The sequence below is a fragment of the Mustela nivalis genome (assembly GCF_964662115.1).
Source record: "Mustela nivalis genome assembly, chromosome: 17".
Classification (NCBI taxonomy): Eukaryota; Metazoa; Chordata; class Mammalia; order Carnivora; family Mustelidae; genus Mustela; species Mustela nivalis.
The window spans coordinates 22925455-22945946 of NC_139036.1; the positions used below are offsets into that span (position 1 = coordinate 22925455).

General features: G+C 37.4%; 1 protein-coding gene across 12 annotated transcripts in view; it reads left to right on the plus strand.

The window, feature by feature from the left end:
* RHOT1 (ras homolog family member T1) overlaps window positions 1–20492 on the plus strand; it is a 60764-nt gene that overhangs the window by 37195 nt on the left and 3077 nt on the right. For 4 of the 12 annotated variants that reach the window (XM_082707338.1, XM_082707329.1, XM_082707334.1 and 1 more), the window contains exons 13-20: window positions 204–349; window positions 1324–1424; window positions 3502–3632; window positions 4292–4375; window positions 5957–6076; window positions 7983–8185; window positions 9248–9343; window positions 10998–11120. In XM_082707338.1, the coding sequence (XP_082563464.1) occupies window positions 204–349; window positions 1324–1424; window positions 3502–3632; window positions 4292–4375; window positions 5957–6076; window positions 7983–8185; window positions 9248–9343; window positions 10998–11120 (1004 nt within the window). Of the gene's footprint in view, window positions 1–203; window positions 350–1323; window positions 1425–3501; window positions 3633–4291; window positions 4376–5956; window positions 6077–7982; window positions 8186–9247; window positions 9344–10997; window positions 11121–12533; window positions 20008–20492 lie in introns of those variants that run through there. The other 8 variants (XM_082707339.1, XM_082707331.1, XM_082707333.1 and 5 more) reach the window with 5 other exon arrangements.

A 20492-nucleotide genomic window follows, 5' to 3' on the forward strand; every position in this document is an offset into this window, starting at 1 on the left:
TTATTATTTTCTCAAGATGAAAAAATCTAGTTTCTGATGGATTCTTATATAGGTTTTCTTAATATGTGAGAGGAATTTTCTTCAGAAAATGTAAAATTTCATTTGTTTTTAGAAGCGTAGCTTTACTAGGCTGGGGGCTCTGTGTGTGGGAATTATTCTCTTAGATATCTAAACATTTTGTATACTTCTTTGTGTATTCTCAGGATAGAGACTGTGCTTTGTCACCTGATGAGCTTAAAGATTTGTTTAAAGTTTTCCCTTACATACCGTGGGGGCCAGATGTGAATAACACAGTTTGTACAAATGAAAGAGGCTGGATAACTTACCAGGGATTTCTTTCCCAGTGGACGTGAGTACAGAGCTTACCTGTTTTCCTTTAGTTACAACGAGTTTAAAATTACGATGTGTCACATTCATCATTCTGTAAGTTGGTCAGGTCTTACCGAATGCTTCAGTCATAACTGCCTGTGGGCAGGATTTATAGTGCTGCTGCTGCTGTGTCTACGATGAACTTTAGATGTTCTGTCAATGTATCAGGAAGCTTGTGTTTGCTTTTGGATGATGTACAGGAAAACAGTAATAAGTCTCTCATCAAAACTGAACTAGATTTTAATGCTTTTTTGATTGAAGGAGTTGGGAACCTCATTGCTATTACACAGTTCTTACACTTCCTAAATATGGGGAGAGCATGTTTTACTTGATGCTGAACACTTGAGGGTTTTTTTGGTTGTTGTTTGTTTTTACTGCACTTCTTAATGGAGGTTCCTCTACGGTCTACTCACATCGTAGTTGGCATTGTATCCAGGGCACGAAGGACATCCTCTGATCGCCCATGATGATATCACTACTTAAGCCTTGGTGAGACTAACTTTCCCAACACCAGGGACTGTTCCTTTTTCACGTCACAAGAAGGCTTAACTAATTTCAGGTGCCTTTCAGTTATTTTTGCGCCTTTTGCAAACCTTTTCAGATTTAATTATCAGGCCTGCAACCCGCCAGTATTTGTGGTACGCTGTGTCTCATGGGAAGTGGCCAGTATAAAATATCCTTACTGTAGATTTTACCCGCATCTCACTGCTCATCTCTGTGTAGGTATAGGAATCCCACTCTACCCCTGCTGGTATTGTATTCCCGCCCTCTCTTCTCTTCCTGAAAAATGGCGGTGTAGGGAAACCCATGGTTGGGCACATGGGAAGTTAAAAGAAGTCTGACAGAAATTATCTGGGTCTGGTGGTAAGATTATTTGAGCTGTTGGGATTTTTTTTTTTTTCCTATAAATGGTCTTTAGGAACTTTACACATGTCCACCTCCTCCCTTTCTTAGGCTCACGACCTACTTAGACGTCCAGCGATGCCTGGAGTATTTAGGCTATCTAGGCTATTCTATATTGACGGAGCAAGAGTCTCAGGCTTCCGCCATTACAGGTAAGTATCGGGATAGTACGCAGTTCATGCTAAGAAACATTTTTAAAATATTCTGGGTTTCGTTTGTGAAAAGGGTGAAAATAAGCTCCTCTTCATTAGTCTTCCATGATTGTCCTCTGTTCTCTCAGTCATTTGGTCATTTCTTTTGAGTTCAGAGGCTTGATTTTACTCTTAATCAAGAAAGAAAGAGTAGGGGCGCCTGGGTGGCTCAGTGGGTTAAGCCGCTGCCTTCGGCTCAGGTCATGATCTCAGGGTCCTGGGATCGAGTCCCGCATCGGGCTCTCTGCTCAGCAGGGAGCCTGCTTCCTTCTCTCTCTCTCTCTCTCTGCCTGCCTCTCAGTGTACTTGTGATTTCTCTCTGTCAAATAAATAAATAAAATCTTTAAAAAAAAAAAATAAATAAAATAAAAAATAAAAAAAAAATAAAAAAAAAAAAAAAAAGAAAGAAAGAAAGAGTATGGGCACCTGGGTGGCTCAGTTGGTTAAGTGTCTGTCTTCAGCTCAGGATCGAACCCCAGGTCAGGCTCCCTGCTCAGCAGTGTTTCTGCTTCCTCTTCTGTCCCTCACCCATCTCTTACTCTTTCTCTCTCATATAAATAAATAAAATATTTAAAAAAAATACTTTTAAAAAAGAAAAGAAAGAGAAGAGATTTTACTTCTAGCTTACCCCTGAGGACACTCCACTGATGAACATCAGGGAGGGCTATGGGCATTAAATGTATTTAAATGTGCCAGTTTATCTTGTCTTTTCATTTTCTTTAGACATTAAAAACAATACCTATTAACACATAATCCCAATACTGAACTAATTGTGTATCTCTTGGTTTTGTAACCATTTTCTACATTAGGAAATCTTTCCCAGACTTTATAATTCTTGCTAGGCAGTGTGCTCCACTTAAAGAATATACATAGGTATGGAAATAACAAATTAGGGGATGGATTGTTTCAAGATTTTCTTATATCCCAGTTGGTAGGGGGAAATGCCATATCTTACAGGAGGTCCTAGCATAAGAAGACAATCATTTTTTTTTTTTTAAGATTTTATTTATTTAAGAGAGAGCAAGAGAGCATGAGCAGGGTGGCAGGCAGAGAGAGAGGGAGAAGCAGACTCCCCACTGAGCAGGGAGCCCGATGCAGGGGTCGATCCCAGGACCCTGGGACCATGACCTGAGCTGAAGGCAGATGCTTAACCCACTGAGTCACCCAGGCACCCCAAAGACATTCACCAACAGAGCAAGTATCCTTTAAAGTAGTTAACCCATTAGATAGTATTTAATTCAGCACCAAAGAGCAAGAAACAAATTCCTAGCTAGCATGAGGTTCTTTCACTCTCACACAATATTGTGGCCATCTTGCTCTGTCAGTAAGTATAGTTTTATGTATCTTTAATGTTCAGTAGTGTGTCATCATAAGGATGTTATGTAACTTATTTAACTGTCCCATGATTGTTGTATGTTTTTTATCATTTTCAGTTTTTGGCTACTGTAAATAGTGCCTCTGGTGAGTTTTGTTATAGTTGAATTTTGGGGTACAGCTTAAGGAGGTCTCTTTACCTCTGGAAGAGAGGTGCCCTTGCTCTGCTATTGGAGCATTGTTTTCTGTTCTGCCTCTTACAGATTTACATTTGAAAGCCTGTGAACCCCAGAGTGCATATCCCTTATCCATTTATAAATTCAAGAATGTGCAGATTAGAGATAGCATCTTTTAACTTATAATTTATTGTGACAGTTATTTATTACAGAAGAAAGTAGATGGGACATAACATTGGCTATGTTCACTGTAATTTTCATTAATTTTTAGGATATAATTTTCCTTATGAAAGTGTGCTACTTATTTCATGACGAATAAATGTCGTTTGGTTACCACAAGTTGTCTTTACAGCCAGCTTTTCTACCAAGTGAAGCCCTCTCGTGTATATAGTGCTTGGTTTCACATACAGCATGGCTCTTGCACAGTGTGTCTGTTTATTCATCATACACTTCATAAAAATGAGAAATCCCGTATACTATTTCACAGAAAGTGAAATGGAGGTGCAGTGAGTCTCAATGGTACATGATTATTTTTTCTTTCTTCTTAGTAACAAGAGATAAAAAGATAGACCTTCAGAAAAAACAGACTCAAAGAAATGTGTTCAGATGTAATGTAATTGGGATGAAAAACTGTGGGAAGAGTGGCGTTCTTCAGGCTCTTCTTGGAAGAAACTTAATGGTGAGAATTCTCAGATAATAGAGCTTTATCCACCAGATTTGTATAGTCGCAAGTTTACATGAGTTTTTCATAGCCACTAAGTCTTGTAGATGATGGCTAGAGCTCAGCGGCCTGCGTATATTAGTGAAGGGCAGTCTGAGGGTAACAACGATCCTGTTGAACTACCTTTATCTTCGTTTCGTTGGCGTTAGCTGTCATTTGCCTTTTTTTCCTCGGCAGTATTTAGGCGGGGGTTGAATGAATACATATGTGGAAGCACCTGCCATGGTGCTTGGCATGGAGCAGAGTACAGTAAATATTTCCGATTGAGTCCTGTATCTATTTCTGGATGTGTTTCCAGATGGGTTCTCATGTCAGACCAAATCATAGTGTAAGGAGAATTGCTAGCAGGTAGCTCTATACTACACATTAAGTAATGTAATATCCTTCCTTTTCAGCTGCTCCTTTACTTTATGCAGAACAAATGCATCTTTTGTCTTAGACCTCAAGAACTAAGAAACAAAATCAATGTCCCCTTTGTACTGACAAATAATACATAGTGTAGGGAAGAATGCCCTTTTCTTTATAACACATCCATACATACATGCAGAGTGGGTGTTGATGAAGACTCAGTACTGTAATTACTTACTGTAAATATTGAGACTTTTGGTTGTTTTCAGAGGCAGAAGAAGATTCGCGATGATCATAAATCCTACTATGCGATCAACACTGTTTATGTATATGGACAAGAGAAATATTTGTTGGTAAGAAATTCTCTGGCATATAAAGATTACTAATTGTTAGGTATATTTTTATATGACTCTTTGAAAACATAATTGCATTTAAGATAATGGCTGTTTGTAGAACTTGTGTGATTTTTTTTCTTTCACCTGGTTTATTCATTGGAGTTAATTTTAATTCCCCTGATGGGTGTGATGATCACATGGGTGTAGATATAAGTGAAAGTTAATCTATTTGTTTGCTTAATTGTGTATTATACACAATAGAAAGTAAAAACAAACAAAAAAACCTTCTCTTTCCTTTTCTTCCACTTTAAAAAAAATTTTTATTTTTTCCCTCTACTGTTGACTGGAAATTAATATGAAAACCTCACTGCAGGTGCTTGGTAGTTTATCTATACTCTGAATCGAGTTTCATCTATTTAGCAGAGAGGAGTATAGTTACCATATGTGTTAGTCTAAAAAAATGGATGAAAGAAGTGTATGACTGAAAAGTCACTCTGAAATACAGTAGAAAGAGATTATGTGTTCTTCTTGGATGCAGTCACAGTTTGATTCGAACCCTGATCCATCACTGATTAGCTGTGTGACCTCAGGCAAGTGGCTTTGTCTCTCTGAGCCTGACTTTCTTATCAAGCTAGCTAAACTGAGGAGCTCCTAACAAATAATAGCTACCAGAAAAAGCTCATTTCCTTCCTTTTTCATTTTGGAAATAGTTTGTTCTGCCAGACAGATGATCACATTGAATTTCATACAATTTTCCTTCTTTATGATAAACATTTTTTTGTCAGTTTCTAATTTAACCTTGTTTATTTCCCATTCTTCCCCTGTTAAGTATAGTTCTACTTAACTGCGTACTCAGTAGATATAGCTGACTGTGAATATTCCTGTTCTTATTCTTATACGGTCTCTGTAAATTGGTATCTGTCGTGTCTCTGACTATCCATTTTATTTGGAAAATACCAAGTCACTTCTGACCTTGTACTTCCTTCTTCTCGACATAGGTGCACTGCCTTAAATAACTCAGTAGTACTGAATTTTACTCTCTCTGGATCATTGTCATAGGGGTGACATATCTATAGACGTTTTATAATAAACATTAAAAAAGAGTAGGCAGGAAAAAAAAAGAGTAGGCACTGGAGTGGAACAAAATGACCTTTAGTGTAAAGAGTCTTTTTCTTTGTAGTTGTTTTTTTTAATTGGTGAGGAGAAAAGGTGGTCTGGTAGAAAGAAAATAGACTTGAAATCATATTTGAGTTCAAATTTTGGTCTGATGACTTGCTAGATGTGTTATCTTAGTCAGTTGACTTAATCTGTTTAGCCTATTATCTTACCTATGTAGAGAATGTGCATAAATAGCCTGCCTAGAGCAGGTCAGTCACTAAAATGTTTGCTCCTGGAAAACCTTGATCACCGTCAGTCCACAAAATCAGAAGCTACTTGTTGATCTACACTTCCCATCTCTAAAAATAGCCTGAAAAGTTATGCTTAACATCTTTTAGAAGTACTTTATTTGGAAGTCAAGCAATAATAACACATCGTGACTTTAATGAAACATCAATATTACAATATTAATGTTTCTTATTATCTTTTTCTTTTTACAAGTTACATGATATCTCCGAATCAGAATTCCTAACTGAGGCTGAGATCATTTGTGATGTTGTGTGCCTGGTATATGATGTCAGTAACCCCAAATCCTTTGAATACTGTGCTAGGATTTTTAAGGTTTGTTGTTCTTTTGGTTTATAACTGTTGGTTTGGGCTATAACTTTATATGGAGTTAATGGAATTATATAATGTTATGTTTTCTAACTAGGGAGATGTAAGAAAATCACTTGCAGAGCTTTTGAAAAATACATTTGTCTCCCATCTTTAAAGGTTTTGATTTCATTCTGAGGTGGTAAAGTCTAAGACATCTGTATTTTAAAAACATTTTTTTCCAAAAATAAATAGGTACATACATACATACATACAAATAACAATTTTTTTCCACATGTGATTCTGATGTGCATCCATAGTTAAGAACTTCTGTATTACTGGAAAGTCTTCTTGGCCATTAGGAATCCACATGGAGAGGTGCCACACTGGCTCAGTCAGTGGAGCACATGACTTTTCATCTTGGGGTTGTGAGTTTGAGCCCCACGCTGGGTATAGAAATTACTTAAAAATAATATCTTTTTTTAAAAAAGTAGTGTACATGGATTATATGTTGCCAGTTAAACCAACAACAATAATAATAATAATAGAGCAAGGGGAAAAGCCAGAGGCTTGAAAAGTCCTCAGATTGAGATTTTCACCAAGATGCTATAGGGTTAAAAACCAAGATGTTATAGGAGTATGTACCAAGGAATTTATTCTAGCATTTTTTTTCTAGCATTGTTTTTAATTAAGAAAAAACTAGAGGGCGCCTGGGTGGCTCAGTGGGTTAAGCCGCTGCCTTCGGCTCAGGTCATGATCTCAGAGTCCTGGGATCGAGTCCCGCATCGGGCTCTCTGCTCAGCAGAGAGCCTGCTTTCCTCTCTCTCTCTCTGCCTGCCTCTCCATCTACTTGTGATTTCTCTCTGTCAAATAAATAAATAAAATCTTTAAAAAAAAAAAAAAAAAAAAAAAGAAAGAAAAAACTAGAAATAATCCAGATGCCTAACAATAGGAGGATGCTTTACTAAATTAAGAGAGAATGATACAGTGGAATGTTAAGTGGCTATTAAAAATAATGATTTTTGAATTCTGAAAGCATGGAAGATTCAGTGTTATATTTTTATTTTATTTATTTATTTATTTGTAAGATTTTATTTATTTATTTGACAGAGAGAGAGACAAAGCAAGAGAAGCAACACAAATGGGGAGTGAGAGAGGGAGAAGCAGGCTACCCACTAAGCAGGGAGCCTGATGTGGGGCTCAATCCCGGGACTCTAGATTCATGACCTGAGCTGAAGACAGACTCTTAATGACTGAGCCACCCAGGCGCCCCTCAGTATTATATTTTTAACGACTATGTCTATCATGACTGCAGCTGTAGAAATGTTTATAGAGGGACGCCTGGGTGACTCAGTGTGTTAAGCCTCTGCCTTCAGCTCAGGTCGTGATCTCAGGGTCTTGGGATCGAGCTCCACATTAAGGCTGTCTGCTCAGCAGGGAGCCTGCTTCCCCCTCTCTCTCTGCCTGCCTCTCTGCCTACTTGTGATCTCTGTCTGTCAAATAAATAAATAAAATCTTAAAAAAAAAAAAAGATGATGTACTTAAGGACTAATGATGTGAAAAATGAAGGTAGTGAAAAATAATAAAATCGTGAAGCAGAAATTTTTTTAATGAAAATAATGTGCTCTAGGATAGAGGAATTTAGTTGGATTTCTGTTTCAAAATATGGTATCTTTTTAATAAAAAAATATCAATTTTTTTCAGATTGTACTGAATCTGAAGAGTCGTTACAGATTTGTACAGTTACCAGCATTAGAAAATTGGCCCTGGTCTTATCAGACTGCCTGGTCCACTGCCAGTCGCTGCCTTTTAGTTTACTTTCTCCCTGAAGCTATGCTTTGCCTAGCCAGAGATAATTTTTAGTACACATTTAATTAAATGTAGTAATTTTTTAACTTGTCATCAGATTGTGATTTTAGTTTTTATCCCATAGCAACACTTCATGGACAGCAGAATACCTTGCTTAATCATAGCTGCAAAGTCGGACCTGCATGAAGTTAAACAAGACTATAGTATTTCACCTGCTGATTTCTGCAGGAAACATAAAATGCCTCCACCACAAGCCTTCACTTGCAATACTGCTGATGCACCCAGTAAAGATATCTTTGTTAAACTGACAACGATGGCCATGTACCCGTAAGTACTTGCTCTGCCATCATTTTCATGCTGCATGGTTCATAATAACATCGCATGCCATGATTAGTCATGAGGGCGGGACCTTTGTCACACAGAAGTTGTTCAGCAACAGAAAGAGACTTTGTAATGAGAAGGAACAAATTTTGGGTAGACGTGAGTCTGGTTTGGGTGCCATACTAAAATCACACAAACAGTGCTCCTGACAGGATTTGTATATTTTTAAGCAGTAATTATTTAAACAGTAACTATTTTAATAGGATAGTACAATGAAACACAACCCGCGACCCAGCATTTAAAAAATAGTCTTACTGCAGTCAAAGGCGGTTGACATCATGTTGCTTTATGTTTTTAAGACATTTCCGTATGAACAGAAAGTTCATTTTAATATTTTTCTGTTGATTCATTGACCTTGAGTATGTGGAGGATTCTAAAATATTTTAGGAAATTATGTTTAAATTATAGTTATATTTGAGAATATAGTGTCTTTTTTAAGTGCTGTAAAAAGCAGTTGTAATTGGAATTCCTGCTATATAAATGTCTCACATTAAGTGTTATGAACCATGAATTTTATGTACATTTATTGTATATCTATACATATGCATAAGCACATAACTGTGGACATTTTCATAGCTTACTAACTGCCTTAGAATTGCATGGTTCTTAATGGCATTCTCCTCAAGTACTGTGTGTGTATAATTCTGTTTTGTAACAAGATAGTTTTTCAGGCAGTGCGTTTCTCAAGACTTTAGCTTAATCTATTTGTTATTAATTTAGTCTCTAAATTATTTTTCCTCATATGAAAATTGTGGTATAAAATAGAGTAATGATCAAACGTGGCTACGAACTGAAGTCTTTCAGAAAGGTGTTAATTTGTGAAGATTCTTCAAATCAGAGTTAACTTCACTGCTATTCTGTTAACTAATACTTTTTGAAAAAAAAAAGGCAGCAAGCCCTTGAAATTCTATTTGTATTGGAAGACAAGTCATTCCTGTTAATATAGATAAACAGAAGTTAATTTATGTTTTACCTTTGCTTTAAAACTCTCGTGTATGTTATCTACAGAGAGGATCATTACAGAAACAGACTCTCCCGAGACATGGGCAACACTGATAGAATAGAGAATTTGAGAAAAATCTGGGTCTTTCTAAAAACTGCTTTGTAAGTTACTTTTTCTTTATGGCTTCTATGGGATTTTTGTTGACATTTCTTGTAGATGACCAGATCCCCTTTCCTGCCGTAATTAACATTTAGTAATTATCCAGAAACGCACTGCTTGGTCAGGCTTACTGCCTAACTGTATATGACAGTAGTGTTTTTTTCTTTTTCTTTTTTTTTTTTGTTTACTATGTAAATGCACTATTTTAATCTTGTAGATAACTGTAACTGTGTTTTCAGATCTGCATCTTTAAAACGTTTTGCTGCGATTCGTGTGTGTTTGTATGTATGTGTGTGTATATATGATAAATGTACATACAGGGATACTTGCTTATATGGTTAATCCCAAACTACTTCTCATGAAGCATCTCCCTGTTGCTAAGCATACTTTGCATCTCCTTTTTGGTGGGTGGAGCCTGTGTATGTTGAAGAGTCAGACCGAATTGATAAAATAACAGATGGATTCCAGTATGACAGCTGGCAGCAACTTAGTACCGTTGATACGTTCCTCATCACAAGTCAGGTTTTAAAAAAGGAATGTCTTGAGTCTATGAGAGCTTAAAAATTAATTCTCGTTTTTCTTCATGTTGGGAATTAGGCATTATTGGGATGCTGCTAATCTCCACCACCATGCCACCATGCGATATGGTCTCATCAGATCTCACAAGCTAAGCCAAGTCAGAGTGGGCCAGTCCTTTGACTGAGAAGCCTTTAAAAAAAAAATGGGCAGGTGTTACAGGAAGTGCTGGCATTGATTCATCAGGCGGCGCTCTTCTGAGTGGGTTCGGCGCCAGTGCCTCTTCAGGGTGCCGTGACGGCTTTGTATGTCTGAGTGGCTTTGACCACTGGGCAGTCCCTGGGGACCCCCTACTCTTGGTTGTTAGGATGGAGGTGAAATAAAGTGCCCCATGTGCCTGTACTGACTAGTACAACTCCACTCAACCAGAAAGGAGTCAGAAAGCCTCCCGAAATTTCATATCTGATGCCAATTGGACCCATTGTTGATTTTTACATCCTCACCTAAGAGTTTCACACTGTCATACTTAGCTGCTGTGTTTTCATAGCAGATGAAATCAACCCTCTGTTTTGTCCACGTGGAAATTTATGAAGCACTTTGATTTCCTTTGGGAGCCAGGGTGCTTGATGAATTGAAGACCATCTCCTCAGGGTTGAATATACTCGTCTTTTGACCCTTTTGTGTATTTGTCACTCTTCTCCTTCCTGGTTTTTCAGGCATGTGTGTATGCTGAGGGAGGAGGAGGGAATGGTTCCTTAAATGCTAGCACACTTTGTCCTTTTGGTGGGTGCTATGGCTTACTCAGTTTTTCTTATTTATTTACACGAGGGTGCCATCTATCGCTGTGCATACTATTCCACTAAAACTCTTGTGATGATAATTCCATCCCCCCTCCAAAAAACCAAGAGTATTAGCTAATTTTCCTTAGGTTTTCTCTAGGAGGAAGGAGGGAGCTATTGCTATGTACTGTATTTTTGGTAAATGTGGAATTCTGCACAACTTTAGCATGCCCCACACTGTCTTTTTCCTTAGTGTTGCTTATGCCTAAATCTTTTTTTTTTTTTTTAAGTTGGCACACCCTAACTTGTGCCGTATTTGTAAGTAAGAACTCAACTCCTGTCCTTCTGTGTGTTTTCGCAGCCATGCCCGGTTACGCTGTATGTGCACCTGCAACAGGTGTACATTTTGCATCTGTCAGAACTTCCTCAACTCAGACTTGCTGCAATCTGTAAAGAACAAAATCTTCACTGCAGTTCTTAACAGGTTCTTAACTTTATTTACTGGGTACCAGGCATTCTGTTAAAATACAAAAGAAAAAAAAAGTGGATAACTCTTCATTATACAGATACTCATACAAAGACCACAAGCCAACCGATGCCCAACTAACTTCCACTAAAATTCTCACCATGGTGATGATGTTTTCAGGGGACTATAAAATAAGATTTTGGATTTCTTTTTTCATGAAGTTTAAAGTATTGTTCATATGACAGGATAATATGTATAGGGAGATTAAAATCTTTTAGCTGAGAGTTGTAGAAATAGGTGAGGACTTTCATAGTAACAAAAAGACACATTGATCCCAAATGTGAAACTGTACTCGCTTACGTTCAACTAATATAACTTCATTAAAACCACACTAATGCGAACGGTATCTTGGGTTTGAAAAATTTCTGTATTATAAGTACCTGGAATGTTTATGTGAAAGAGCATGGCTTCTGGAAATGAGGATAATAGCTAACTTTGAGGATTCAAAGGATTATGAGAAAGAACAAAAGATCTATAGTACTCGTTTTTGAGGTCTTTATAATTGAGCCTAGAAAGTGATACCCTTTTTAGAAAGGGAAGGGAAACAAACAAGATATTTACATTCCCTCAAAGCAAAGAACTTGGAAGGTTATATTCTTATTCTGGTCATGCTTCCATTGTTCAAATTTACCTTTTGTGAGCAATTAAGAGACTATGAACTATAAATTTGGATCTGCTGTAAATTTTTGTGTCTAAAGATGAGTGTTTTGAAATCGACATTCAGCTGTCATTGGGAGCTGGACTTGATTAAGTCAGATGATCAAGCTAAATAGACTTTGGTTAGAAATGGGTCCATTCTTGGTCTTACTGTTGGGCTCTCACTTAAGGCTAGTGGGCTCTGACTGTAGGATAGTTTGTGTCCACCAGCAAAAATAGTAGATATGGCTATGAAACAGTGAGACTATATTTAATGTGGGTCAGAAACTGATCTTGAAGGCATTCTAAAAAGAGTTTCAGTGACGTTTTGAGCACTAGTAGCTCTGGAATAAGAATGCAGCCATCACAGGTGACTGCTTTGAAGGGACTGCCACGCTAATTTGGTGGTAACGTTCTGCCTCTGTCCTTTGAATGGCATCTTACAATGTAGTAACACAGATTCTCTCATGAGGACTATCTGAGAAAATGCAAGGCTAGTTCAAACCAAACAACATTCAGAAGCTCCGGTGTTGGAAATGCTACCTAGAGTCAGAAGAGATTCCAGAACTCTCTGGCCTAACCTCCCATTAGAATGCCTTCCTGAAAGCCTTCCTGTGGAGAGTACTGTTTATCTGCTGATGGCTTTCCTCACTGGAGAGGGGTTTTGCTTTTGCCTTTGCTCATTATTTTTATTTTTTAACTAAAATGATTTCCCTGTAACTTTCTCTCCTTTAGTTTTAGTTCTGCCCTTTAGAACAACATACGACTATTCTACTCCCTCTTCAACCTAGCAATCCTTCAGACATTTGAAGACGGCCATCATGTCTCCCCTAATTTTCTCTTCTCCAGGTAGAACATCCCCATTTCTTTCAGCCTTTTCTTAAATTAGATGGTTTAGTGACCTCATCAGTCCTGGTTGTCCTCGTCTGAAAGCCCTTTAGGTTTTCAGAGTTCCTATTAAAAGAGGTGCTGCTGAGAATGGGGAGCAGTGCTCCAGGTGTGATGGGACCAGTCTCGAACAGTGGGGTCATGTCCCACAGTCAGGACAGCACCTATCTGCTGCATGAAGTGACATTGTTAGCAGCCCCATCCCACTGTGGATGCATATGAATCTCGGGGTTCACTGAAATCAGATATTTTTTTCATATGAGGTACTATTAAGGCAGCATCCCCTCCTCTCTAATTGTGTACTTGACATTTTTAGTTGAGTCTTTGAATCTAAACACAGATACATATGTATCTCTATTAAGTGTCATATTCTTTTTGATCCATTTGTTCTAGCTCAGTCATTTCAAACATTATTTCTGTCATTTGTCCCATTATCTATCTCTCTTGGCATTGTGTTATTTGCAAACTTGGTAGATATGTCTTCTTTATCGTTCAAGTTATTAATAAAAAATAATGTTGAATACCAAGAGATTGGAGAGAGAGAGGGAGCCAAAGCCAGCAAGCCCTGAAGTATTCCCTCAGAGAGCTCTTTTCCCAGTGACGCAGGTTTAAAATACTTGGGAAAAGATTATTCTGTAAATTAAAAATATTTTATTATCCAGTCCATATTTTATCTTAGTATCTTATAAGAATTTCATGGAGGGCTTTTTTGAAATCAAGATGCAATTTCCTTTTTTTTTTTTTCCAGTATGTAATTTCTAACACATTCTTCTGATCTATCAATCTATCAATGTAATAATTTTACCTAAATAGGAACATCTATTTGGTGTCTTATTCTCAGTGAACCCACCTTGGCTCCTAATAATTGCTAATCAAAACCATCTGTTTCACTTATTCTATGAGATCTTGAGTGTCCGTAACTTGCAGATTGATTGATTGTCTGCATCTTTAGTGACAATTTTATTCTTAGGTCGGTTTAGTCAGCTTCCAAATGGAAAAGGTTGGGTGTGTATTAATTGATGAGCTTGCTCATGGTAAAGTCCTCTGTACAAAGATCTTTGAAGGGAAATCAGTACATCTTGTCATATCTATTTATAAACTAGAACTAATTTAATGGTAGTGTCAGCATACATCCCCGACATCTAGTAATCAAGAATGGAATGAATGAAAAAGATAAGGAGGGAAACCAATGTACCTTTCGAAGCAGTCCTTCCTGATTCCTTGCCGTGTTTCAGAATTTTGTAGAAGTACAGTGGGAATTTAAGACTTCTGTACTGAAGTTTCCCCAGTTTACAGAAGGATGTAGATAAGGTAGATGGGTTGGAACCCCAGAACTTGAGTACCTATAGGATCGGGATCGGTATTGTCAGTGCACAAAGGTGGTCAGGTATGAGAAGTAAGAGACGTAGGGACTGTGACAGGCCCTGTCTAAAAGAGGCAGCCACAACTCAGCTCTGGCCTTTTGTTGTCCAGGCTGGCTGGTGCCAGGTCTTCTGATTCTGTGAGACATGAGACATCAGGATTTTTATGTGAAATTTCCTGCTATTCAAATAATGGCAAGTAAATTTAAGTCTTTAAAAGTACTGATCAGAACAAGACATGTTTACAGGCCAGCAGCTTGCAACCGCAATCTTAAGATATGGCCTAGAGTTGTGCAATTGCAGCCCCCCCCCCCAAAAAAGTAAAACATACACCTAAGGAATGAAAGTATCTCCTTCCCCTTCCCACCAACCAAGTTCTACTCCCTTTCTCATGAAAGAATCTGAAAAAATTGTGGAGTGCTGGGTTTGCCTCCTTTCCTCTCTCTCTTGGGTTGTGGCAGCCTTTGGGTGTTGGTCACTATTGGTTCACCATGCTAGATGTATCTTAATGTTATAAAGCAGAAAAAGAATTGATTAATTTGCTGAAAGTCATTTTAGGAATTTTTCACTGTAATTCAGTAGGGAGGAGTCTCACTCAACAATAAGTCTTAGGTCTCTGCTTTTAGAAAGCTGCCATGTCTTGTGTTTGAGTTAGATGTGTAAGAGTAGTTTCAAAATTTTTATGGAAGCAAAGAGTTTCAGTAAATGTCTGCAAAGAAATTGACAGGTATTGGTGCATACATGCTGGTCTCAAACTTAATACCTTGTTTCAGTATGCTTGTAAACATGTTGGTTGAAATAAATCACTTGCAGAGATAGTACATGTTTGAGACCACATTATCCCTTTATCCCCTTCTGCCCCTGTGATTTATTCACTCAGACTTAAGTACCTGCTTTAGATAGGACCCTGCTGTGAGCTGGGGCAGAATATGAAGATGAAGAAGATAGGGACCTGCCTTTAAGTGCCTCTCTGAATACTATGTTATTAAAATTTTTTTCCTTGAACTTTGGTTGTATTTTCAGGAACCTTAGTCCCTCGGGCTACAGAAGTAAGGCTATCACCTGATCATGACAGAATTTAAGCTAATAATTTACATTTAGGCAGTTCCCACAGATTCATTTCTGAAATTATCCATTTTTTCCCCTAGCTATCTATTTTTGACCAGTAAACATTGTCCCACTTTTTTTGAGCTTATTTACTGACGCTACATATTTTAAGTAGAGTAGTAATAAAATTTGTTTTCTTTTTAATGTAATAGAATATATATTTATTTCAAGATGTCAAAAGTGTTAAACTATGTATCTGACATGTAACTTTGTTCTTTAATAATTATGATCTCACCCTAGTGATCTGGACAGGTTTGTGTTTTTCTTTAGAACAGTTGATGAATAATGAGACTTATTTGAATTTAAATACATTTGGAAGATGATTAACGGGGTCAGATGATTTTAATCTTTGGCATTGCTTTCATTTCAAATAGTGTAAATCATGGCACTGGGAAAATACACCTTCTGGTTATATTTTTATTTTAATTACCTTTTTAATCTGAAAGTGTTATAATCCTACATGATTATGTAGGAGTGAGCTGGATTGTTGGTTTGAACTACCCAGGATTCTGGTTACCAAGTACTTATTATTCTGACTTCAGAGACTCCTACTTTGCATGACTTTGTTACTCTTCTGCAGTGTGCTGTTGATGTGAACTTGTCCTTTCCTTTAGGTGTTCATTTTAATTTGTATGTCTGTGTCACTTAGTCACTTTTTTAACTTCTCTCAGCCCCTATCCCAGCTAATTTCTGTGTATAACCCTCCCACTTCTCCTAACCTATAATTTAATCAAAATGTTTATTTTATAATTTATTTTGGTGTGATTTTCTTTGATATGTATTTTGGTCTTAGGATTTCTTTCATCCCATTTTATTATTTGCATCAGCCATATAAATTATTTGTTCATGTTACTTCTTAAGTTTAGAAGCAGCATTTTACTTTAGCAACCAAGTGCATAGATCACAGTGAGTGCTTACAGCAACCCAAAGGTATGATGGACGGTCATTGTGGCCATTGAATTCTTTGCCTTATTTTTTTAATGCATTTTTAAAATCAGGTGTATGTGGCATTTATTTTAAGCCATTTATTAATGATATTTGCCCATATTGCTTTAATAATCACCTAAGTTGCTCCTTCATGTACTTTAAAACCATTTTACTTAATAGGAGCCTCTTTTTGGAAGAAAGGATTTTATTATTGTCACACTGAAAGGAACTGCCTTTTCATAGGATTGCATTATGAAGATGATAGATACCTAGAAATCTTAACGTCCTGGAGAGTCTTCTGGGAATGTAAGAATTCTTAGGATCTTATGTAATAGTGAACTATTATATCCAACAAAGTCCGTCCTGTGTTTTGGTTTCATATGAAACTTCTATGTTCCCTTGTATCAAGGTCCTTACAAGACATTTCTTTTAATTAGGATACAAAGTGTTATGTTTAAAATTATACAAGAGCTTATGTTACAGATTCTCATTAAGTAAGCTGCTGCTTGCTTATGCATTTAAAAATTTTTTGCCATTTGGTTAGAATATTAAAGGATGCCACAAGGTAGAGTTTGTTCTGATCTTTCAGTATCAGTAGATAACATAGAGGTATTATGTGTTTCCCATGTATCTATGGTCATCTGTAAATTTTGGTTCTTCTAATGCTTGTGAAGCATTTCTTGACATTGATGCACATTTACGTCCTTTTCCAAAGTATGTTACTATTTAGGCATGCTCAGTTAACAGCTTCCTTATGATTTGTGTTGCAGTTCATCTGCTAGTTCCAGAACTAGCTCTAGTTCACTAAAAGAATTGTCGTTAAAATTATTATTAAGAGTACTGGCATTCTTATCAGAAACAAAGGTAAAAGACACTTCACAAGGCAAAAACAAAACACCAAGAAAACACTGAGAGGAATAAAAGCAGGGGGGCCCAGAAGACTTTAAAAAACAAGCGAAATATTCAAAAACAGAACATTGGTGACCTCGGTACCGTTTTTAACTTGAGCTACGGAAGTGCAACTAGGAAAAAGCTGTATGTGCTATCTGTGAGCCCTAGTGACTAGGTTCTGTGCATTACAGATACAGAGGTGGTTGCAAAGGATTAACTTAAAAATTCCCACTTGAAATCCATATGTGGGTAGAATTAGGAAATTAGAAGAACATTCATATTAGAATTAGGAAATTAGAAGAGCATTCATATTTCTGCATCAGTACATCTCTGCTTTGGGTTTGGAAAGGATCGGGTGGTGAAATGAGAAGAATGCAATCTAGGAAATTTGTATTTATTTCTGCAAAGTTGCACAGACGGCTAGTAAAAGCGCCTGGGTGGGACTGCTCTTCGCTGCCTTGAGTTCGCGCCGCTGAACTTTTCTTTCCTTCAACTGACATCTGGACCTTTCTGGATGTCCCCCTCCCCTTCCTTAAATTCTAATCTTTGCAGACTTTTAGGTCTCTGCAATATAGTGCTTATACTCCAGATATATAAAGACCTGGGACATGTTATAAAAAACAGTATTAAAAATACCCTATTTGGGAATAGCTAAAATGGGTTCATTCCATTGAGCCCTTTAGAATTTGATTATCTTGTTTCTAAATAGCGCAACTGATAACCATTCCTTTTATTATTGGTCAAATACACTGAACCAATAAAAATTTTAACTTACGTTCTTATATATGTCGTAAATTGCAGAGTGAATCAAAAGTATCTTGTCTGCCTGTTTTATGGCATTCTGTGCAGAGGTCCGTAGGCATTGTGGTCACTCTCAATATGCCTTGTGTGACTGTTCACACAGACACTTCTTAACTTAAGCCTTTATTGCCTGAAGTTTGAAACCTTTCCTTCTCTCCGCCTTATTAAAAGTAGCAGTGTAGAGGTGCATGCCTGGCTTAGTCTGTAGAGCATGCAACTTCTGATCACCAGGTTGTGAGTTCAAGCCCTACATTTGGCCTACTTTAAAGAAAAAAAAAGCGCTTGGCATCTGATTGGCTTATGGGCCCTCAGGACTTCTAAGCAGAAAGCCAGCATCCAATATGAAGAATTTGCCACCTAAGAATTTAGAGGCTCTGACAAGCTTCAGATGATTAAGGATTTTATTCCAGCATTTTGTCATTATTTCTTATGTTCTAATAAGAGATACCGCTGAACTAGGGGCACCTGGGTGGCTCAGGTCATGATCCCAGAGTCCTGGGATCGAGCCCCACATTGGGCTCTCTGCTCAGCAGGGAGCCTGCTTCCCTTCCTCTCTCTCTGCCTGCCTCTCTGCCTACTTGTGATCTCTCTCTGTCAAATAAATAAATAAAATCTTAAAAAAAAAAAAAAAGAGATACCACTGAGCTAAATTATTGTTCATAGAGAAGGAAGATGTGATTCTAGTATATCAATAGGTTTTTTAATGTTTTATTTTATTTTTATTTTTTTAAGGTTTTATTTATTTGTCAGAGAGAGAGAGAGAGAGAGAGAGAGGGGGCAAGGGCACAAGCAGGGGAGGAGGCCCGCAGAGGGAGAAGCAGTTTCCCTGCTCAGCAGGAGCTTGATTCAGGACTTGATCCCAAGACCCTTGGGTCATGATCTGTGCAGAAGGCGGTTGCTTAACCAACTGAGCCACCCAGGAGTCCGTCAGTAAGATTTTTTAAAAGAGAATCTTTATATATACACATGCACACACATTTTTGACCTTGTAATACTCATTTTTGGGAAGTCTCTTAAGGAAACTCTACTAAATACAGAGAAAAATCTTAGTAGAAGTATAGTCATCCTTTAGTTATAGTCACCAGTAAATAGAGACCGCCACCCATAGGGGAATCAGATACAGTAAAGCTGTTAAAATGAGGTTTCTGTAATTTATGATAAAGTCCTTACATCATAGTAAATTTTTAAAAAGATATAAAATTTTATAATTTATACACATTGTGTTTGCAGCTGCGTAAGAAACACATAGAAAAAGTAAAAGGAAATGCCCTACATTTTAATTAGTTGCCTTAGGTGATGGGACTCTAGGTGATTTTTTTTTCTTCCTACTTTTCTTTTCCTCGTATCTTATAATGAGCATCTATTACCTTTTTGACAATAAAAAAATAATAATAACTAAAAAGAAAAAAGCATGCCATAAGATAATTTATTCTAAAATGGTATTTTATGTGAGTCATTTTGAAAGAATTATACTTTTGAATTGTGAAAGAATTACTTTTGCTTGTTTAGAAATGAACTAGGAGGCAGCTTCATGAAACTATTGCTCTGCTTTCAGCTTGAGACCTGAAGTGGCAAACATGGCTCAGGTCTCATACTTAGGGAGTATAGTTAAGATCGTCTCATGTTCTCTCTCCAGGTGCTATCAGTCAACTAGGCAGTGACAACTGTGCCATCCATTATCAATGCTTTGTCATATAGAGAGAGCCTGGTTAGTGCACCTCTTAAATGCACATGCTAACTGCATAAAATAGGTCTCTAAGTAGCTTTCCAGTCTACAGGTATCTTAAGTAACCAGTATAAGGTTGATGGAGTCATTGAAATATATCTTACGAGTTAACAGTTGCCTTAAGTTTTAAACTGGGTACATCTTGACCATGTATCTTTATTGTTTCTTATATATAAACAGGAACTGCTATTCTGCCTATCTGCCTATAGAAGGCTATACTATAGCTTGGGGAAAACAGTAATTATCTTGAAATGCAAAAATAAACGAAACAATAAAGTCAGAATATATTAGTTCACGAATGGTAATACTTGCTTAAAATACAACAAAGGGAGTTATATGAAACCAATTCCATACTTGAAAACTATGAGAAATCATTTTGACTGATTTTACCATGATGACAGCTATCTCTAATCCTAGCCCTTTTCTTTCCCAAATTTAAAAAAAAAAAAAAAGTGTAAAAGAAATCTCAAAAATCCTTCATCAGTGAAGATGCATCAAAATCAGAGACAGACCATGGGGCGCCTGGGTGGCTCAGTGGTTAAGCCGCTGCCTTTGGCTCAGGTCATGATCTCAGGGTCCTGGGATCGAGTCCCGCATCGGGCTCTCTGCTCGGCAGGGAGCCTGTTTCCTCCTCTCTCTCTCTGCCTGCCTCTCTGCCTGCTTGTGATCTCTCTCTGTCAAATAAATAAATAAATTAATTAAAAAAAAAAAATCAGAGACAGACCAAAGCTGAAGCAAAAGCTCTCCTGCCCTTTTAGCCTGTTTCTCACTTTAAATTCTACATGTCTCTGTTGATTGGGAGTTACAGACTTTGAAACTCTCATCATTGGTCTCCGGTAGTCCCTGAGTTTGGACTCCCATTTTTTGCAGACTCATGTTTGCAGTTGTTGGTAGTCTGCAGTTAGAAGCATCGGTCAGTTTCCTGACTCACAGTCGTTAACCTCATTTTGATGAATACTTACGGTCACCACCTCCCATCAGGCCCTGCTGAGG